Source organism: Chelonoidis abingdonii, chromosome 12 (genome assembly GCF_003597395.2).
Source record: "Chelonoidis abingdonii isolate Lonesome George chromosome 12, CheloAbing_2.0, whole genome shotgun sequence".
Classification (NCBI taxonomy): Eukaryota; Metazoa; Chordata; order Testudines; family Testudinidae; genus Chelonoidis; species Chelonoidis abingdonii.
This window is the reverse complement of record NC_133780.1, coordinates 5,456,418-5,475,661: the sequence shown is the minus strand read 5'-3', so window position 1 is coordinate 5,475,661 and position 19,244 is coordinate 5,456,418. Positions and strand designations below refer to the sequence as shown.

The window sequence follows — 19,244 nt, the reverse complement described above, 5'->3', positions numbered from 1 at the left end:
CTAGCTGTTTCTCAGTAAGTGTGGATGTAGGTCTTTTGTCCATCCATAGTCCCCTCATACGTTTCATATATCCCCTCTCATTAGGTCTACTGTTGTAGTAGCATTCCATCAATTCCAGGTTCTCGTCTCGTCCATGAATGGGGGTGTGTGTGTGTGTGTGTGTGTTTTATATAAAAGTCTCCCCCTATCTCCCCAGAACCTCTTTCCCCTGTTTCAACCTATCAAGTTTAGTATTCCAACAGGGGAAGATATCTGGGAACAAGCCCATCGTTCAATGCAACTCCCCTGCCACAGACCACGGCTTCATTCCAAATGAGTCCTCTCTCAGGCAGGGAGGGAGGAAGAGTCCGGAGAAGCCATGAATAGCAGCAACAACAGAACCAAACTTGGTCCTGCAGTATTGCCTGGGGAGATACGAACTCCACTGGCTACACAGATAGATTAGGGAGGACTCAGAGATAGAACTGAAGCTGGTAGTAGAGCCCTGCCTGGGACTATTTTTTTTAATTCTGTCCCTCCCCGGGATACCCACTCCCACCTGCTCCCGCATTGTTATCCCCTCCCACTGCAAAAAAACCTTAGATCCTGTAAGTCCCTCAAGAGAAACAGATTCCCCTGTGCTACTAATGCCCCCCAAATAACACCAGTCAGTTAGTATATTATATACACTGGACCTTCACAAGAAAGCAGGATTTGGGATCCATGCGTGGTACTGTGTTAACGTGGGGACCGCCTTAAAATAAATTGCAAGTAAAGTAATGAAATTTGGGATCTATGGCCACAACCACGTCATATGAGAATTTGTGTTATATAGACACACATTCTAGCGAGAGTCCAGGGGTGGGTGGGTGTAAATGGACTTCAGACAATTTTTACCACTAAAAGAATAATCTTGTTCAAACCATGTAAAAAACATTTGAAGTCTGGCTATAATAGACATCAATCTCTTTCTATGCCTTGTTTAAATTTAAGTATTAAAATCTTTATCTGGAAAAAAAACTTGCTTTCCATTGCTGAAATTCTGTTGAGGAGAAACTGGTGAGAGATTTAGCATTTTTCCGCACATTATCGCAGGCTGAGGTTTTTTGCCCATCCAACCCTGCCTGCAACAAAGACCATTTTACCTGCTTCTGTAATTATGGCAGCGGGTCCAGTGGGATCCCAGTCCTGCTGCAGGGCTCTCACTGGTAGTGCGCATGCAAGAAGGCAGCAGAAAGAAGAGCTGCTGTAACGTCTAGATATACTGTGTTCTGATTGGACTCAGCTACAAACTTGTCTGTCCTCATGGGGTCCTGTGAAATACAGTGTGTCCTGCCCTGCTCCATTCACACATACAAGGAAAAGGGGCAACATTTTCTCCTGAATGATGGGATTTGAACGATGGTAATATATTCACTTTACTTACCTGGGTGTGTGAGGACTTTTCTCCATCCTGAAACCAACCACATAATCAGAGATGAGAAACTGACTGAACAGATACTATACCAATAGGATTAAATATTGCAGAAAATGATACACTGGAGGGAAAATGAGTGCTCCTGAATATTTACCATAATATAAATAGTAGAGCTGGTTTTAAAATGGAATTTCCATCCTACGAGAAGTTCCAACTTATTGGCCCCAACTCAGGACAAAAACAAAGTTGAAATATTGGAATATCAAAACTTTTTGCAGAACAGACCATCCTGACATTCCTGAACCAAAACAAAGCATTTTCACCTGAGATGAAACATTGTGTGCCGGGTGCGTTTGATATTGATTTATGTCTGATTGGGCTACTGCAGTGGCTCATGGGAGTTGTAGTTCAGGTGCCTCATGTCCCCAGGATCAGCTAGAGGAAAGACCACAGTGCATCATGGCAGATGTCCACATTCTCCCCCATGTGCTACATTAGTCTCCTGAACTAAAAATCCCACAGAGTACTGCAACGGCACAGGTTAATGTAGACCCAGACCCAACCCAAAACAAAATGGTTCATTTTGATTTTCCAGTGGAAAAATCTAAAAGTTTTGGCAGGACCACCACCACCCTCTAGGAAGTGTTAATTTTCTTGAACCCATAATTTTCCACATTTAAACAGATTGGTTTCATTATCGGAATTCCCATTAACTATATAAATAAATATTATAAATTACACCTCTACCCAAATATAACACGACATGATATAACACTAATTTGGATATCACACAGTAAAGCAGTGCTCTGTGGTGGGGAGGGGAACTGCACACGCCGATGGATCAAAGCAAGTTCGATATAACGCGGTAAGATTTTTTGGCTCCTGAAGACAGCATTATATCGAGGTAGAGGTGTATTATCACAGTTTGCTGACTGATGCACTAAAATTGCATTAGAAATAGCGATGACAGTCTAGTTAGAGTGAGGGGAAGTAGCATTAGATCCTTAATTGTTGATCTAAAAGATTTATAGCAGTACTGGAAAATAAAATTACCAATTTTCCTATTTGAATAAATTTCTCATGCATTATTTCTTTGGGGTTGGGATTTTCAAATGCATCTAAGCCAGGGGCGGGCAAACTTTTTGGCCTCAGGGTCGCATCTGATTTCCAAAATTGTGTGGAGGGCCAGATAGGGGAGGCTGTGCCTCCCTGAACAGTCAGGCATGGCCTTGCCCCTGCCCCCCATCCAACCTCCTGCTTCTTGCCCCCATGGCAGCGCCCCCAGGACTCCTGCCCCATCCAACCCCCACGTTCCCTGTCCCCTGACAGCTCCTGGATCCCCTGCCACCCCATCCAACCCCCCCTCCTTCCTGACTGCCTCCCCCGGAACCCCTGCCTCATCTAACCACCCCTTCTTCCTGTTCTTAGGCCGCCTCCAAAACCCCTGCCCCTGACTGCCCTCCATCACCCCATCCAACCCCCCCTCCTTCCTGACTGCCTCCCCCGGAACCCCTGCCTCATCTAACCACCCCTTCTTCCTGTTCTTAGGCCGCCTCCAAAACCCCTGCCCCTGACTGCCCTCCATCACCCCATCCAACCCTCTCTCTCCTTCCTGACTGCCCCCATGGGACCCTTTCCCCCATTCAAACCCCTTGTTCCCCACCCTCTGACCACCACCCTGAACTCCCCTGCCCTCTATCCAACCCCCCCTGCTCCCTTACCGCACTGCCTGGAGCACCAGTGGCTGGCAGCACTACAGCTGCGCTAGCTGGTTGGAGCCAGCCCACACCACATAGCACAGAGACTGAGTCAGGCCAGGCTCTGCAGCTGTGCTGCCCCAGGAGCTCAAAGCCCCACCTCCCAGAGCACTGCGCCAGCAGTGGGGTGAGCTGAGGCTGCAGGGGGAGGGGAGACAGCAGGAGAGGGGCTGGAGGCTAGCTTCCTGCACCAGGAGCTCAAGGGCTGGGCAGGAGGGTCCCGCGGGCCACATCTAGCCCGCAGGCCGTAATTTGCCCATTTCTGACCTAAGTAAATTAGGAGCAGAAACCCCACTGAAAATCATGGGAATTCGTATTCCTTATTCATAGGTTTTAGGGCCAGAAAAAAAACCAACATGATCAGCTAGTCTGACGTGCATTACACAGGCCAAATAATTTCACCTAGTTATTCTTGTGTCAAGCCCATAACATCCATATGAGCTAGAACATATCTTTTAGAGCAATACCTAGTCTGGATTTAAATACTTAAGCACATGTGAAAATCCCACTCTTGAGCCACAGAAACAACCATGTGTCTTCATGTCCTCAGTACAAAGTTGAAAGGGCTCAGCTGTTCCTTTTCTCTTACATGTTTTACCTGATGCCTTTATTACGTGACATTAATAAATACTCACATTGAGGCTAACATGTCACTTTTATCCAAAGACAAGACTTTTTAAAACTACTTCTGGTGTGAATTTTTTCATGCTTCATATTATCCCACACTAAACAAAACAGCAGCAAAAATCCTAAATAACTCCCCCCCACAAAACCAACAAACAAAAACCATTATATGGATCCATATTTGCACAAAAGATATTAATTGATGGAGAGGGAGAATGTGACTTACTAAGTTCCGCTACAAGTTTCTCTGAAAAGGAAACCAAAAGAGATACATTATTGATCCTTGTGTATTACTTTTCCTTCTCCACAGCTAACGGAGTGTGTTTTTCATTGGCAAAATATATCCATGCCTCACCACACTGTTAAAGCCATGCACAGGAATGAGGAATTCCCTTAAAACACTGCGTGAACAGAGTTTGGGATTGTAAGGGAATTCCACGTTCCTCCTCAGCCCCTAACACCATCACGTATATCCACCAAGAAGAAACACACTTTCATATGCCCCCACTCCAGAGACCAATGGCTCACTCTGGGCTGCCAGCAGCAGGTGGGAAATGAGGTCTTGTTTTGGGAGGGATGCACACAGGAGCAGCTCAAGGGCAGGGGAGGAGAAGGCAGAGAAGAAGCATTAGCATGTCTCTGCTTTCTCCATCAAATGAGCCGCCTCCTCCTGTTTCAGGCAGGAAACTTCCTCTCTTCCTACCGCAGGCAGTAGGTCAGTGGAGAAGGAAGGAGTGTTCGTACTTCTCTTGACTTCTCCCTCTGCAACCTAATCATCCCCTGGACCTTCCTTCTCTTCTTAGCCCCTTGCTTGAGCCCCACGTAGGGGATCCCTGGGAGAAAAGCCCACTTACCTCATGAGTCTTTGGATGCTTCCCTATTGGATTGAATAGGCTTCTCAGGGATCTCTCCCCCAGCCTAAACCAGCTCTTGAACCCCAGATGAAGCAGTAGAGGTTCCCCAGCCTCCCGACAACCAAAACAGTCTCATCAGAGATGAAAAGACCCTAATGAGTGTCCTGGGGCTTCAGGGATTTAAAATGGAAACTGAGATGCATCTTAACTATGGAGAGAATGCTATCCATGGTACTCAGGCCCCTCCCCATTTCCCCAGGATTTGACCACACCCCAAAGTGAGGTACAAATATGTCCATTTTACAGATGAGGGAGCTGTGCTTCATATAATATGAAGCCTGGCACCTGAATTACTGCCCCAAGGTCACCCAAGGAGGCTGTGGTGGAACACAGAATTGATCTAAGCTCTCTAAGATCACCAATGTTTTCTTCTTTCCCATTACCCTGTATTTCATTGGGTAATGTTTTACCTTTTACTTTATAGAGACAGAGGCCCAGGCCAATGGAAACAAACAAAACCACCAAGCTCACGCACAGAAAGACCATCCACAGGGAGACTTTGGGGAAAAAAGAATCTGAAAAATAAAAAGCCGAGGATTTCCTTACTTGGGAAGCCAAGGCAAAAGTCACCCGATTTAATTACATCCATAGCAGAGTCTGTGTGAGAAGAGCTTGCATATATGTCCCTGGCTGATTGCACAGAAAAATCAGAAACTGGTTTTCAAAATGGTTCCAATCAACAGAGATCTAAGAGAGGTAAATGTCTGAGTAAATGGGCCTGGCTTGATCCACTGCTGTTTATTGGGTGATATATAATATTTTAAATGCTCCTGAACATTGAATAATATCGACCAGTCATTAAGAAAACATATTTGCAAGGCCAATATTACTGTTATGACTTGAATGAATCTCCAGTCATCTGCACATTTGGAGATGAAGTATATTATTCGTTAATTGCTGTTATGCTGTTTAATAATTTTAGTTGTCATGTGGCCAACGTGGGGGTAAACAATGAATAGCAGAAGTGAAGAGTTTTTTTAAACTTTTCAAATCATCCCATAGCCAAATGAATCCCTGCCCAGAAATCTTGGTCACACAGTATATAAACATTCCCTTTATAAATGATTTAAACAAGGCAAATTTCCTGAGTTTCTAACTTAAAAAAAACAAACACAAACAAAAACACATTTGTGTTCATATGATGGGATTTTCAAAGGGGCCTAACTGATTTAGCCATCAAGCTCCCACTGAAAAGCAACAATAAAATGACCTTTTAATAACTTCTACAGACTCTTGAGTATCCAGCCTTTAAACAGGAACCGATTTCTCTGAAGCAGTTTCCTTCATGGGTTTTTTCCCTCCCTTAATTCTGCTAAAGAGGATCCCTGTTCCAGTGAATCTGCCCCTTAAAATATCCTTGTTAGGCTTTAACATTAACACTTCCATGTTTAGAGGTAGCATTCTAGCATGCCTACAAAAACCTTGACAATGTTTGGACAGTGGAGCCTGAGAGAGACTGGGGATCTGCCTGGGGCAAATTGTAAACTCTTTTTGTTTGGTGAATGACACTTTGCAACTTTCACATAACCTTTACCTTTTGTACTGTAACCTCCATATGGGTTGAGATACCCCAGGTGGTTTTCAACCTGTGGTCCGCAGACCCCCACTAAGTCTAAGATTTCCAAAGGGGTCCGCACCTCCATTAGAAAATTTTTAGGGGCCCACAAATAAGAAAAAAGTTTGAAACCTCCTGTTCTGGACACTAGCTGAGGGACACCAATGACTTGAGATAGCCCTCAAGCATCATGAACTCTGATTGCCTTTCAATCAAGGGGACTTATCCCCTGAACAATGGATCGGCTGTAAAGAGGAGCCTGGCTGAAGGGAAAGTGGTTTTCCAGGGACTAGATCTGAAGTTCTGCAGCTGCTCACGTGATGAAGGGAAACATTATTTTAGAACAGGATCTGCTCTAACCACAGCCTCTCTCTTTCACCCTTGCAACAGCTGAATATTGCCAAACAACAGCAAGGCTGCAGGAAGCAGTGGGCAGATGAGACCTATCTGCCTCACACAGGCCTAGAACTCACAGGTAGGGTGAACATAGACTTTGGCAACGGAATATAGGTCTTTTGTTGTTTTTCCTGAAGATTGGTAACTCTTATCCTTTGAGAGTAAAAGCCACTGTGGTTAAACTTCTGTGCAAAACCTGTGTTTCTTGCTTCCCTTGCCACATGGTTCCTAATGGGTGGTTAGACTATAAACTACAGTCCCCGCAGCTAGGTGGAACTCTAGGGGAAGGTGTGAAAGTGACTGCAGAGGCCTCAGTTGGTTTGGAGGCCTCGGGTTCTGGGATTGTTGAGTCCCAAGGATGGGTGTCAGGCAAAATGGCTACACCTAGGGATGTGACTTGACTCCCAACTAGAACGGGTACCTGGATGGACTCTACCCAGACCCAGATGGCTTGGAAGCACGTAGGATCCAAAGTTGGGGTCCATTTATAACTGACTGGTGACTCTGCCCCAGTGAGGTCTGTAACAGAGCGAGCTAATGACAGTACTGCTGAAAAATGGCAAAAGTAATTTTAGAGACATTTTCAAAATGTTAACGTTATTTCCATTTCCCAGAGTTGAAAATGCAACTTTTTTTGGTCACAGCTCCCAAATTTTTCACAAAATATTTTTTCTGAAAATTCCAGTTCTCTTTCTTCACCTCTTTTTCTCCAACTTTTTGCCACTAGGTATGGTAAAATGTCCAAGGATTTCCCCCCCTCCCCTCCCCATTTTCTTTTTTCCATGCTAGCTTTTCAAAACATCTCAACCTTTGGAAAAATTACAGAATGGCAAAGTTAGAGGACAATTTTCCTTTGTGCCACTCTGTAACTTCCCTTCCAGCTACATACTTTTAGGATACATATTAGGGAACATTTAAGTGTTCAGCGTTGCTGTTTGTTTTGTTTATTAATGTAGTTTTATTTGGTATAGAGACTCAATATTCACTTTGTGTTTATATTACATAGGTGCCTAGAGATTCCATTGTGCTAGTCACTGTAAACACAGTAAGAGAGCCCCATACAAAGTTCACAGTCCAAATGAGTAAAACAGACAGGGTGGGGAAAAGGAAGGCTGATTGTCCCTAATTTACAGATGGAGATTAAAATACAGAATAATTACAGGGTTTAACCAAAACATTACTAATCAAAATGGAATTTGAACCCAGATTGTTTAAATCAGTGGTTCTCAACCAGGGGTAAGTGTATCCCTGGGGGTATGCAGAGGTTTTCCAGGGGGTACATCAACTCATCTGGATAGTTGCCTAGTTTTACAGTGGGCTACATGAAAAGCACTAGTGAACTCAGCACAAACTAAAATTTCAGACAGATAATGACTTGTTTATACTGCTCATTGTACTTACACTTCAGTGTGTAGTACACAATTTGTATTCTAATCAATTTATTTCATAATTACATGGTAAAAATGAGAAAGGAAGCTATTTTTCAATATTAGTGTCTGTGACAGTTTAGTGTTTTTATGTCTGATTTTGTAAGCAAGTTGTTTTTAAGTGAGGTGAAACTTTGGGTACATAAGACAAATCAGCATCCTGAAAGGGGCGCAATAGCTTCGAAAGGCTGCGAGCCACTGGTTTATGTCTTAGGTTAGTTTTTTAGCCACCTCTCTAACCTACCCTTTTTAGTTAACCAGTTGTGTATATACGTTGATGGTTAGCATGCGGCTTTGATTGCAACTGACCTGCTATGGAAATTGTTGATTCTCTCTCTTGGTTGAGAAATGTGTTCCTGATACAACATGACAAGTTCTGGTTTGAACGTTCTGTGATCAGGAAAGCCGATTGCATTTCAAACAGGCCGTTATCCCTTCGGAATGTTGTTTCAGAGACTGAAGGCAAATGTTGCCCGCCCAGATCTCGCCACAGCACTTCGGGCTCTGGGTACCACCCAGCCGATTGGCACACCACTCGGATCCCTCCATCCTGGTAACTCTCAACAGAGAGGTGGGGATCAGAGCCCAAACCTGGAGGAGAATGGGATACATCTCTTATTTCAGCATGCCAATTTAGATACATATTCCTCCTAAAAGATAAAATTTTAAGCCATCAGTGGATTCCCAGTGATCACAGTAAATCATGTGAACATATTAAAAAGAAAAACTGATTGGGACTTACTAACTTCATTATAGTGTAATGGATTGCCATTAGGATCCTAAGAGATATGGAGTGAGAAAACTCAGTCCCCTTTGTCCTGTCATCAGAGTACAGCAAAAGCTGCAGGGACTGAGGTCCTCTGAGAGTTAAGCAGTCATTACCAGATCTGTCGCTTGCGTCTCTTTCTGGGGAGAAGCAGCGGTAAGAGGGACTGATACAGGGCAAAGATACCTGGCGGAGGCGCCCGTGGTGGTGAATTGCATGCCTGATCTCTGACAATTCCTGCTTTTGATTACAAGCCATGAGGTTTTTTTTGCAAATAGATGAGTTACACTAAGAACATACTCGACTTGGTGTCACCGATTTCCGCTTCATCTCAGCAACAATCCTGAAAATCTGATCTCACTTGGCAAAAGGCAACAATAAATCTCAACTAAGCTCTACTCACAAAATTATGTGTTTCATTATTACATGAGTGAAAGAGGGAGGTTCTTGAACAGCGAGTTTTGGAAAAGAGTAAGAGAAAAAAAAATGTTTTTTGTTTTTCCCAATCCATCTTCCAGTGTGATGTCCACTTGTTGCTTGATCTCTAGGCCGATCCTTAATCCCGTACGGCTTGAGATGTGTGTGCTTTCGAGACCATCCTTTTCTTTGTGGCTTACAGCTGAGAACAGAGAGCTCTTGACCTTTCAGTCCTTAGATGTATCTTTGTAGGAAAGAGTGGTTTTTAAAGGGCAAAACCCTGTTCAGGAATTTTCTTCCAGATGCCTGTCTGGACCAGAACATGCATTCAGAGAATGGAGCAAGGCATAGTTTCTTCCTCAGAGGTTGTTTTGTGAGTGTGTGTATAGCGAGGGGTGTACACTTGTGCAAGATCCTCATGTTGGTGTTGCTCAAGGGTCAGTGTATGTTATGCATACCCCTCTGTGTGTGATCAAGAGAAGAGGCGAGTCTGTTACATAGCTGTAGCATTCATTCCTCCTGCTTTACTGCACACGTACCAGTACTGAGGATGATTGCAAGACACCACCGATTCCTGTGGCACTAGCTTGCTTTTGACGTTCACCTGTATAACTCCCCCCCCCCCGCCCCACCCCACACACACCAAATGACAATGTGGCTGTCTCTCTCTCTCTCACTTTCTGGTAGTGGTTGGAACTTTAACAGTGGACTGACTGGCTGAGTGAAGGAAAGGCTGACATGGGGCTGGTTGATCCGGGAGAAAGATAAGGAATTACAGGCAAGAGTTGTGCCTGTATCTTAAATCAGAAATGTGGGTTCCACCTTTCCAATATGACACACAGTCCCTGGTAGTTTCTATTTTGGCCGAGCTCTCAACCCTGACCAGGACTACAGCAAAGCTCTCGACCCTGGCTGGCAGGAGCTCCAAGCTGGGAGCCCTTCTACCATTCGGCCTCTTCTGCCTGCTGCCTCACCCATGGCCCCGCCCCCATTCCATCCCCACTCTGCCTCCCCCTCCCCCCAAGGCCCTACCCCCACTTGCTCCTTTCCACACACCCCTATCTCCGTTGCAGCCCCAAGACTGGAAAAGCTCTGTGCTCCTGGTGTGACCAGCCCTAGGGCCATGGTAGGGGGAGATTTTTCCAGGGGCCTCAAATTGTCCGCGGCTGCTGGGCACAGGTCCCATGGACCCATGCAATAATCTTCCACTGCCTCCCCAGACCCGTGCCGCGAGGTTTGGGGAGGCTTACCATCACCCAGCTTCCATTACGCACTGCCCATGGTTGTAACCCTTTCTCTCTCTCATGTAGAGAGAGACAGATGCTGAAAACTCCCAGCTGTTAGCACAGCTCAAAGCACCAGGGCTGCTGCTGTTAGGAAAAAAGTCCAGGAGTTAAGGGGGAATTCTTGGTACTGACTGGAGCAGTTTGAAAAGTGATTTTTCTCCCTACAACATATTTTGACAAAGAGGACATATAAAGAGATCAGTAATTAAAGAAGTGACATCCTGACCTTCTTCCTGTCTTCCCTGGGTCCTAAGACCTACCTGTTATTTTATTCTTTTCCTCTCTTCTGATGTCACCTGAGCAGGCAGAATGAGGCAGCAGTCCTGTGGATCAAGTAGTATGGGAAATCTCCAATTAAAAACTATCAATATTAGAGAAGGGTGAAAAATGCATTTTCAGTTTGGCTGATTGCTTTTGATTGCTGTACTCTGCAACCTCAATAATATAGAGAGAAAAGGTGAGTGAGGTAATATTTCTTTTTTTATTGGAGCAACTTAGTGAGAGAGACAAGCTTTCAAGCTACACAGAACTCTTCAAGTCTGTGTAGCTTGAAAGCTTGTCTCTCTCACCAATGGAATTTTTAATTTTTAAAGGATTTTTTTGTTTGTGTTTTGAAAGTTTTACTGAACTTCTTACCCAGCCAGCCATTAAAAAAAATTTTTGTTTGTTTTTCAGTTTGTCAGTGAAATCTCTCAAAAATGTCTTTGTAAATCAGCATTCCCCATAGAAATATCCATTATGACAAAAATAGTCATTTCCCTCAGATTGGGGTGGATGGGGAGAATCATGGGAAATTTTTGGACCATCTTTAGCACTGATATACAAACAACAAAGAAACAAAAATAGACTCAAAACAAACTGCCATCTCAGAAGGCAATACCAAATAAACTACTGACATGTTTGGGAAGACACCACCAACACAACCACTGACCTGCTACCTTCAGTTCCAGCAGGGCTCCTCCATAAAAGGTACTTGATCGAATGAAGCATCTGTACAATCCTTCATCAGAGGGTCTGATATTGTGTATTTTCAAGTCGACACTCCCAGTGGAGAGGCCATCTTTCAAAAACTCTGTCCTTCCCTGATATTCTAGGGTCTGAGACTCATTCTGATCCTTGCCCTCACGGTATAGATGCACAACTGACGAGAGATGAGGTCGTAACCATTTCACCTCCATGTTCTCAGCGTTCATCCTGGGGGACAGGTGACAGGGTAAAACAAATTCCTCACCCACGATAGCAGTGACCGAATGATCGGGGACCACCACTGCGAACTGGGCTGTGAAATGTATCAGAACACAAAGGAAATAAACTCAGAAAGAATATAACAATCTAACAATCATTTCCAAAATAAGACATTCAGTAGTTTATATTACACGTTTTCTATTACACGCACAGAGAAACTACATTAAAATAACATAATTGAGGTTGTCTGCAGAGTTGTCGTAGCCATGATGGTCGCAGGATATCAGACAAGTAAGGCGGGGGAGGCGATAGCTTTTATTGGACCAAATTCCATTGGTGAGAGAGACAAGCTTTCAAGCTACACAGACTTGAAGAGTTCTGTGTAGCTTGAAAGCTTGTCTCTCTCACTAAGTTGCTCCAATAAAAAAAGAAATATTACCTCACTCACCTTTTCTCTCTGTATTATTGAGGTTGCAGAGTACAGCAATCAAAAGCAATCAGCCAAACTGAAAATGCATTTTTCACCCTTCTCTAATATTGATAGTTTTTAATTGGAGATTTCCCATACTACTTGATCCATAGGACTGCTGCCTCATTCTGCCTGCTCAGGTGACATCAGAAGAGAGGAAAAGAATAAAATAACAGGTAGGTCTTAGGACCCAGGGAAGACAGGAAGAAGGTCAGGATGTCACTTCTTTAATTACTGATCTCTTTATATGTCCTCTTTCCCCTCGTTTAGACTACCGCATAGTGCAGAATGATCTGTGCATCAGATAGGACCAGGCACGGTAAATTGGGCAAAGTGACTGGAGGAAATTTCAAGGATTGTATCAGTTCTCTTCACTAAGGGCATGTCTACACTTATCGGGGATTGCCGCTCCAGCGCCAGGGATCGGTTTAGTGGGTCTAGTGAAGACCTGTTAAATTGACCACAGATCGCTCTCCCGTTGACAATGGTATTTTACCAGAATGAGAAGCGTAAGGTAAGTCAACGGGAGAGTCTCTCATGTCGACTCAGCTCGCTGTAGACACTGCAGTAAGTTGACCTAAGGTACGTCAACTCCAGCTATGTTATTCACATCGTTGGAGCTGCGTAACTAAGATCGATTTAACCCCATAATGTAGACAAGGTCTAAGACTGTGATTCAGGTTCCAGACTCCATTCACTTTAGGTGCTCACATTGGATGTTTGTAGACTCTAAGGATACATCCAGACTACACGTCGTATCGGCGGGTAGCGATCGATTTCTTAGGGATCAATCTATCGCATCTAGATGAGATAGATTGATCGATCCCCAAACGCGCTCCCCGTTGACTCTGGAACTCCACAAGAGCAAGCGGTGGTAGCGGAGTCAAAGGGGGAGCCGTGGACGACTATTCAATGCTGTGAGGACCCGAGGTAAATCGATCTAAGATACGCAACTTCAGCTATGTGATTAGCGTAGCTGAAGGCGCAGTATCTTAGATGGATCCCCCCCCCCCCCCCACACACACACAGTGTAGACGAGCCCTCAGTTGCTTCTGCCTCCTCAAGCTTACTCTATACATGAAGTACCTCTGCAAACCACATGGAAACTCCAGCTTGGGCAGACTGGGGCATCCTGTTTGCTTTGCTGTGCTCCTCAGAGGGAGCCCCTCACTCCGGAGCTCTGTGTTCTGCTCCAGTAACCAATATATTTGTGAACGAAATTCAAGGAATTGTTTTGTTTGGGAGTTAGTTTTTTTTTTTTTTAAATGAGAATGTTTGGGACCATGCTCCCTTGCAGACCGCCTCTGTCCTCAGGTGATACCAGAGAGTTTTACAAAGGCTACATAAAAACCACTAGCCGAGTCAGTACATCTGCATGAAATTTTAGTTTGATGACTTGTTTATACTGCTCTATTTACTATACTCTGAAAAGGAAGTACAGTATTTATATTCCAATTGATTTATTTTATAATTATATGGTAAAATATGAGAAAATCAGTAATTTTTCAGTAATAGTGTTGCCATGACACTTCTGTATTTTTATGTCTGATTTTGTAAGCAACTAGTTTTAAAGTGAGGTGAAACTTTGGGGTACTCCAGAAAAAGCAGACTCCTGAGAGGGGTACAATAATCTGGAAAGGTTGAAAGCAACTGCATTATAGCACTCACAGCCATCCTTGGCCAATAAAAGGACAACTCTCTTGACCTTCTGGTCATGTTGATAGGCCTGTCTGATCTCCATACATTTTGAGATGGGAGCAAATGAAAGAGAATATGAATGGGTTAAAGATGGCATGAACGATGGAGTTCTTAGACCTGACAGAAAATCAGGAGAGTATTAATTATTATTATTTATTGATCCAGTTCGATATTTGCTTTAGTTTGTGTATCTGCAACTAAAGAATGGAACAGGCACATTTTACAAATCACAGTGACTAAGTAACCACTGTATGGAATTCCTACCTGATTCCAGCTTCTGGATGTGACAAATAATGGGGAAAACGATCAAACTCATCTGAATGGAGCTGGGTCTGGAGCTGCAGCCGAATGATGAAATTTTCATCTTTGCCATAGCTTGAGTTGTGCAACAGGAGTTGGGGGGGGGGGGTAAGATAAAACAAAAAGACAACATCTAGGACCCAATCCAAATGAGAAGACCTCCAATTGACTTCAACAGTCTTTGGATCAAGGCCCTACTGGCCATAGCAATCAAAGCAACCCAGATTCTCATGGTTGAGGGGTAGAAGATTACAATTAGGATGTGTTATTGTAGATGTGTGGACTCACCCCTGTGGCGCCTCCTGCTGGTGACTTCCGGGAATTAGTTCATTCCAGCTCCGGAGCGCTCTCTGCAGGCTGGTGATCCGCCTGTCCTCTGGCCCCCTGTGTCCCTCCCTGGACCCAGTGCCCTTTTACCTGGGGTGCTGCCCCCTTATAGTAACCCTTCAGTCTTGGGTCTCCCCTCCCCAGGGAACCCCCACCTGCTATTCCCACTTCGCCTAAGTATAAGGCTACTGGCAGTCATTGTCTAGCCCCATGCCCTGGGGCAGACTGCAGCATCAGCCACTCACCACTGGCAAGGAGGGTTTGGACCTGCTGCCTCGGCCTACCCCTGGGCTGCCCCCTGCAACCCCCAGTACCTGGTAGCCCAATGCTAGGCCGCAGCCTGGGGCTTTCTAGGCTGGAGCTCCCCAGCTCCTCTGCCTTTCCCCAGCCCTGCTCCACTCACATACTTTGTCTCTAGCTCCACTGCAGCCAGGCCCTTCTCCCTCTACAGGCAGAGGGAGACTGTTTGGGCTTCTGGCTCACAGCCTTGTATGGGGCCAGCTGGGCCTGATTGGGGAAAGCAGGTTCAGCTGTGGCCATGCCCCAATCAGCCCAGGCTTCTTCCCCCAGCCCTCTCCTGGGCTGTTTTCACCCCTTCAGGGCAGGAGCAAGGGACCACCCTGCTACAGTTATATACTGTTAAGTAAATTAATTTTGATATTATGGAGTGACAACACCCATATTAAAGCTGAAACTAACTCTCTGTTATCAATCCATTGCTGTCGCCTACACTTCCATCAATGCATGCTCACAAAAAGATTAGCTTAAAAAAAAAAATTAAGAGTAGGGTAGATCTGGAGACAAATATGTTAATGAAATCTAGGCCAAGAATTTCCCCCATTTTAAACACCAGATTTGTTATATTTGTAGGGTGACCATATTTCCCAAAGGGAAAAATGAAACACTCCCAGTCACTCACCAGGGTCCACTCCAACCCCCTACGTGAGGCTGCTGCTGGTTGCTGGAACCTTGCCTGCCCCTACACATGCTGGAATGCTGTCTCCCTCCCCACCCTGTCTCCCCCACTGTGTGGGGCTGGCATCTCTGCTTGCCCCCCTGGCACATTCCTCCACCCTCCACCCCACTTTTGAAAAAAAAGTCAGGATGGCCATCCCGGGGCTCAAAAAAGGGAATGTCCCAGCCAAAGCAGGATGTATGGTCACCCATACATTTGTATTTGACGATGACAAGATTTTTTCCTTTTCTTTTTGCCATGGCTCAGAGCTATCCAAAGCACAGGCGCTGGCTTCTAATTTTCCCTGGGGGTGCTCAAAGCCCGCTCAGCCCCAGGCCCTGCCCCCAATCCACCCCTTTCCCCAAAGCCCCACCCCACCTCTTCCCTCCTCCATCCCACCTCTCCCCCTCCTCTTTCCACCCCCTTCCCTGAGCAAGCCCCTTCCCCTCTCCTAGTGCCTCCTGCATGCCTCTGAACAGCTGTTCCAAGGCAGGCAGGAGGTGCTGGGATGGAGGGGGAGGAGTTGATCAGCTGGGGCAGACGACAGGGGAGAATGGAGGGGAGATTAGCACCCACCAGCAGCCAAGCACCCACCAATTTTTTTCCGTGAGTGCTCCAGCCCCGGAGCACCCAGATAGTCAGCACCTATGGTCACCTTAATTTTGTAATGCTGTCCCACAAATCTGCAGTGGATGAATTGCACGCAACCTCTCCATTTGTCACAACCATCTTTCTCCCCATATCCTGTATAGCGCCCCCCATAGGATGGTCCAGGGCCCACAAGGAAAGGAAAAAGAAAATTGGGGGGGCGGGGAGGGAGAAAAACTGAAAACAAAATCATTTGTTTCAATCATATTTGATTAAAAATGGAAAAATCCATACAATATTTTGAATGAAACAAAAATAATTTACAAATACAATTTCACAACTATCATTCAATATTTTTTAACTGGCTTTACTCCTATGGATTTGCTCATGAACTCTCTCCTCCAATGGCTTTTCACACAGGAGATCCTCTGTCACACAACATATACATTTGCCTCTTTTTTTAATTATATCATGAAATCCCTATTCAGAAACAACATATGGTTGACTTTAGGTCCATTCTTAATTCCCACTGTTTTCAGAAGGAGAAAAGGAGGCAATTTTCTGTTTTGACTGATTATGGAAATAAACTACTTTTTTCCCCTTGAAGCATCAGATTGAAAAGAATTCAGCCCTGCAGCCAGATTTAGAAACCTGTAATGACAACAGGCAGAAGACTAGACTGATGACTGTTGGATTTTGGTGCAGTAAGTTTCTTCCTGTATTACAAACACAGGAAGCGATTTTGTTACAAATCTCCCTCTGATGTGACTGAGAACAGGATCGGGCTTAGTGTTCTTGTATAAAACAAGTATCAGAGGGGTATTCACCCACGAAAGCTTATGCTCCAATACATTTGTTAGTCTATAAGGTGCCACAGGACTCTTTGTTGCTTTGTATCAAACACAATCACAAAAGAAATAAATGACTAGTTCAACCTGCTGTACAAATCTTGAGCTAGAAAAATAATCTGAAATGTATTTTGAATATAAATCATTTTGAAGATACGTGTAATGTTAGCGTTCACACAATAAGCAAAACCAATGACTCATGATTCTTTAATCTTCATGTTAACAATCTGCTCACACAATAAGCAGTTTTCAGAGAAGCAGCCGTGTTAGTCTGTATCCGCAAAAAAAACAGGAGTACTTGTGGCACTTTAGAGACTAACAAATTTATTTCAGCATAAGCTTTCGTAAGCAGCAGTTTTCAATTTTTCATTTTCACTGTGGACCCCTTTGGAAATCCTAGATGTAGTCAGCACACACACCCGAGTGGTCCACAGGTTGAAAACAACTGTTCTATGGTAATGACAACCTTTTGTGAATCCCTTAGATATAGTCTGCAGGCCACCAGGGATCCATGAACCAGAGAAAACTACTGTTATAAAAAGTCATTTTGAAGTTGTTAACCTACTTGATTTGTCCTTCCAGGATGTTTCACAGGCTTCAGGGCGTGACCAGCTCTCAATCCGCTTGTGCTAGCTTGTAAGTGACTAGTTCAGTAACTATCAAACTGAACAGCTAACTCTGGCTCTAAAAGGGTTTTATAAAGAGTTACAGCCAGCTCACTCTGGCTATAGGAGAGTTTTCTCGTCGCTTTTCCGTGCACTTTGGAAAAGAACCGTGTTTGCGTCCCACACTGATAACCGTGCTCTCCCTCCCGCGGCACCTGCCAAAACTGGAAAGCGAAAGCAATGCAGGGCTGTATCTGCAGCTGCAATCAATTCACACACCCCACTCCCCATCGCCACGTGGGAGAAGTTAGAGTCTTTTCTTAAAGAAACAGCCACAGTCCTGCTGCGGAGGTGGAAGGGCCGCTACCAGCAGACTCAACATTCAGGTGATCTGAATCCAGGGATGAGTTTTAAGAGCCTCTTCTTGCCTTTCCTGTGGGTTTAGAAAATTGACTAGCAGGAAAACCAAACTTTGTTAACAGGGAGTTAAGGTCATGGGCGGCACGTGACATCTTTTGGGGAGGCTGGGGGGGGCGGGAGGCGGACTGGGGTCTAGCCCCCACTTGGCCTCCTCCCCGCAAAGCCCAGCCCACGCTCCGCCTCGCTCTGCCTCCTCCCCCGAGACCCCCACCGCTCGCCCGTTGGCTGCCCACCGCTTGTGGGGGCCCGGAGCTCCTCTGGAGCCAGGGCGGGAGGTGACAGCTCCTCCGGGGCGAGATCCAGCTCCTCCCGCTGCTGGGAACAGCCAGCTCCTCTGGCCGGGAGGGGGGAAATAAAAAAACCTCTCTGCCCCCCACCATTTATGCAAACACGGGTGTCTCAGTCCCACTGGGGTAACTGCTGCCCTCTCTGCCCGGGTTTGCCTGTCACCCCCTGCCAACGCCCCCCACCCTTGAGCTTAACTCCGCCTCCTCCCCCCTAGCCCTGATTTTGCCCTCTAGCCCCTCTCCAGGCTTTCCTAACCTTGCCTTCAGCTGCTTGACACCCCCAGACCAGTAAATTTCCACCCCCTGCTCAGACCCTGGCCACCCTCCTGCTCCGATTCGCCCCCTTTGTCCCTTTTTAACCCTGTAAATAGCAGTCAGCAGAATCCTATGGCTAATAAGGGCAGGGTGAAGGGCAGTGGCTTCAGCAGATGTTACTGAGCATGCTCCGTAGCTGTAGGTAGCACATCCCTACAAGGAGCAATTCACCACGCTACGCCTGCTGCGGTGGGCAGGGCAGGCACCAGCATAAGAAGCAGGTGCTTGGAGCAGCCAATTCGAAGGGGCAGAACTCCATCTGGTATTGGGGTGGCATGTCTTGGTCTTCGGCAGCAATTCAGCAGTGGGCCCTTCATTTCCTCTCTCCCTCTTTGAGCTGCCACCAAATTGCTGCCGGAGAGGAAGAGAGGGAGAACCCATCCTTCGGTGGCTCAGTTTAGCTACCGCCGAAGTGTCGCTGCTCTTCGTCTTTTTTTTTTTTTTTTTTGCTGCTTGGGGTGGCAGAAAAGCTGGAGCCGGCCCTGGCGGTGGGCACAAAAAGTGCCCCTTTTAAAGCAGCCAAATTTGTATTCCTGTGCACACCCCTGCTACCCGGTCTGGTGGAGGTGGGCTAACTCCTCTGACGGGAGGGATTCTCACATCAGCGAAGGTAGGGTCTATACCAAAGTGCTCCAGCAGGGCACTTGCAATGGTACAGCTGCGCCTCTGTAGCATTTTAAATGTAGACAAGCCCAAAGGCTGCTTATTG

The 19,244-nt window shown here is 45.6% G+C and overlaps 1 protein-coding gene across 1 annotated transcript in view; it reads right to left on the bottom strand.

Moving 5' to 3' along the window:
* LOC116836385 (butyrophilin subfamily 1 member A1-like) overlaps positions 1 to 18,042 on the bottom strand; it is a 24,024-nt gene extending 5,982 nt beyond the window's left edge. The window contains 7 exon segments of the mRNA XM_032799949.2: positions 1,406 to 1,432; positions 4,004 to 4,024; positions 5,102 to 5,206; positions 8,379 to 8,660; positions 11,470 to 11,817; positions 14,155 to 14,265; positions 17,474 to 18,042. Of these exon segments, the coding sequence (XP_032655840.2) occupies positions 1,406 to 1,432; positions 4,004 to 4,024; positions 5,102 to 5,206; positions 8,379 to 8,660; positions 11,470 to 11,817; positions 14,155 to 14,263 (892 nt within the window). The 5' untranslated portion in view covers positions 14,264 to 14,265; positions 17,474 to 18,042.
* Between the last annotated feature and the right edge of the window lie 1,202 nt (positions 18,043 to 19,244).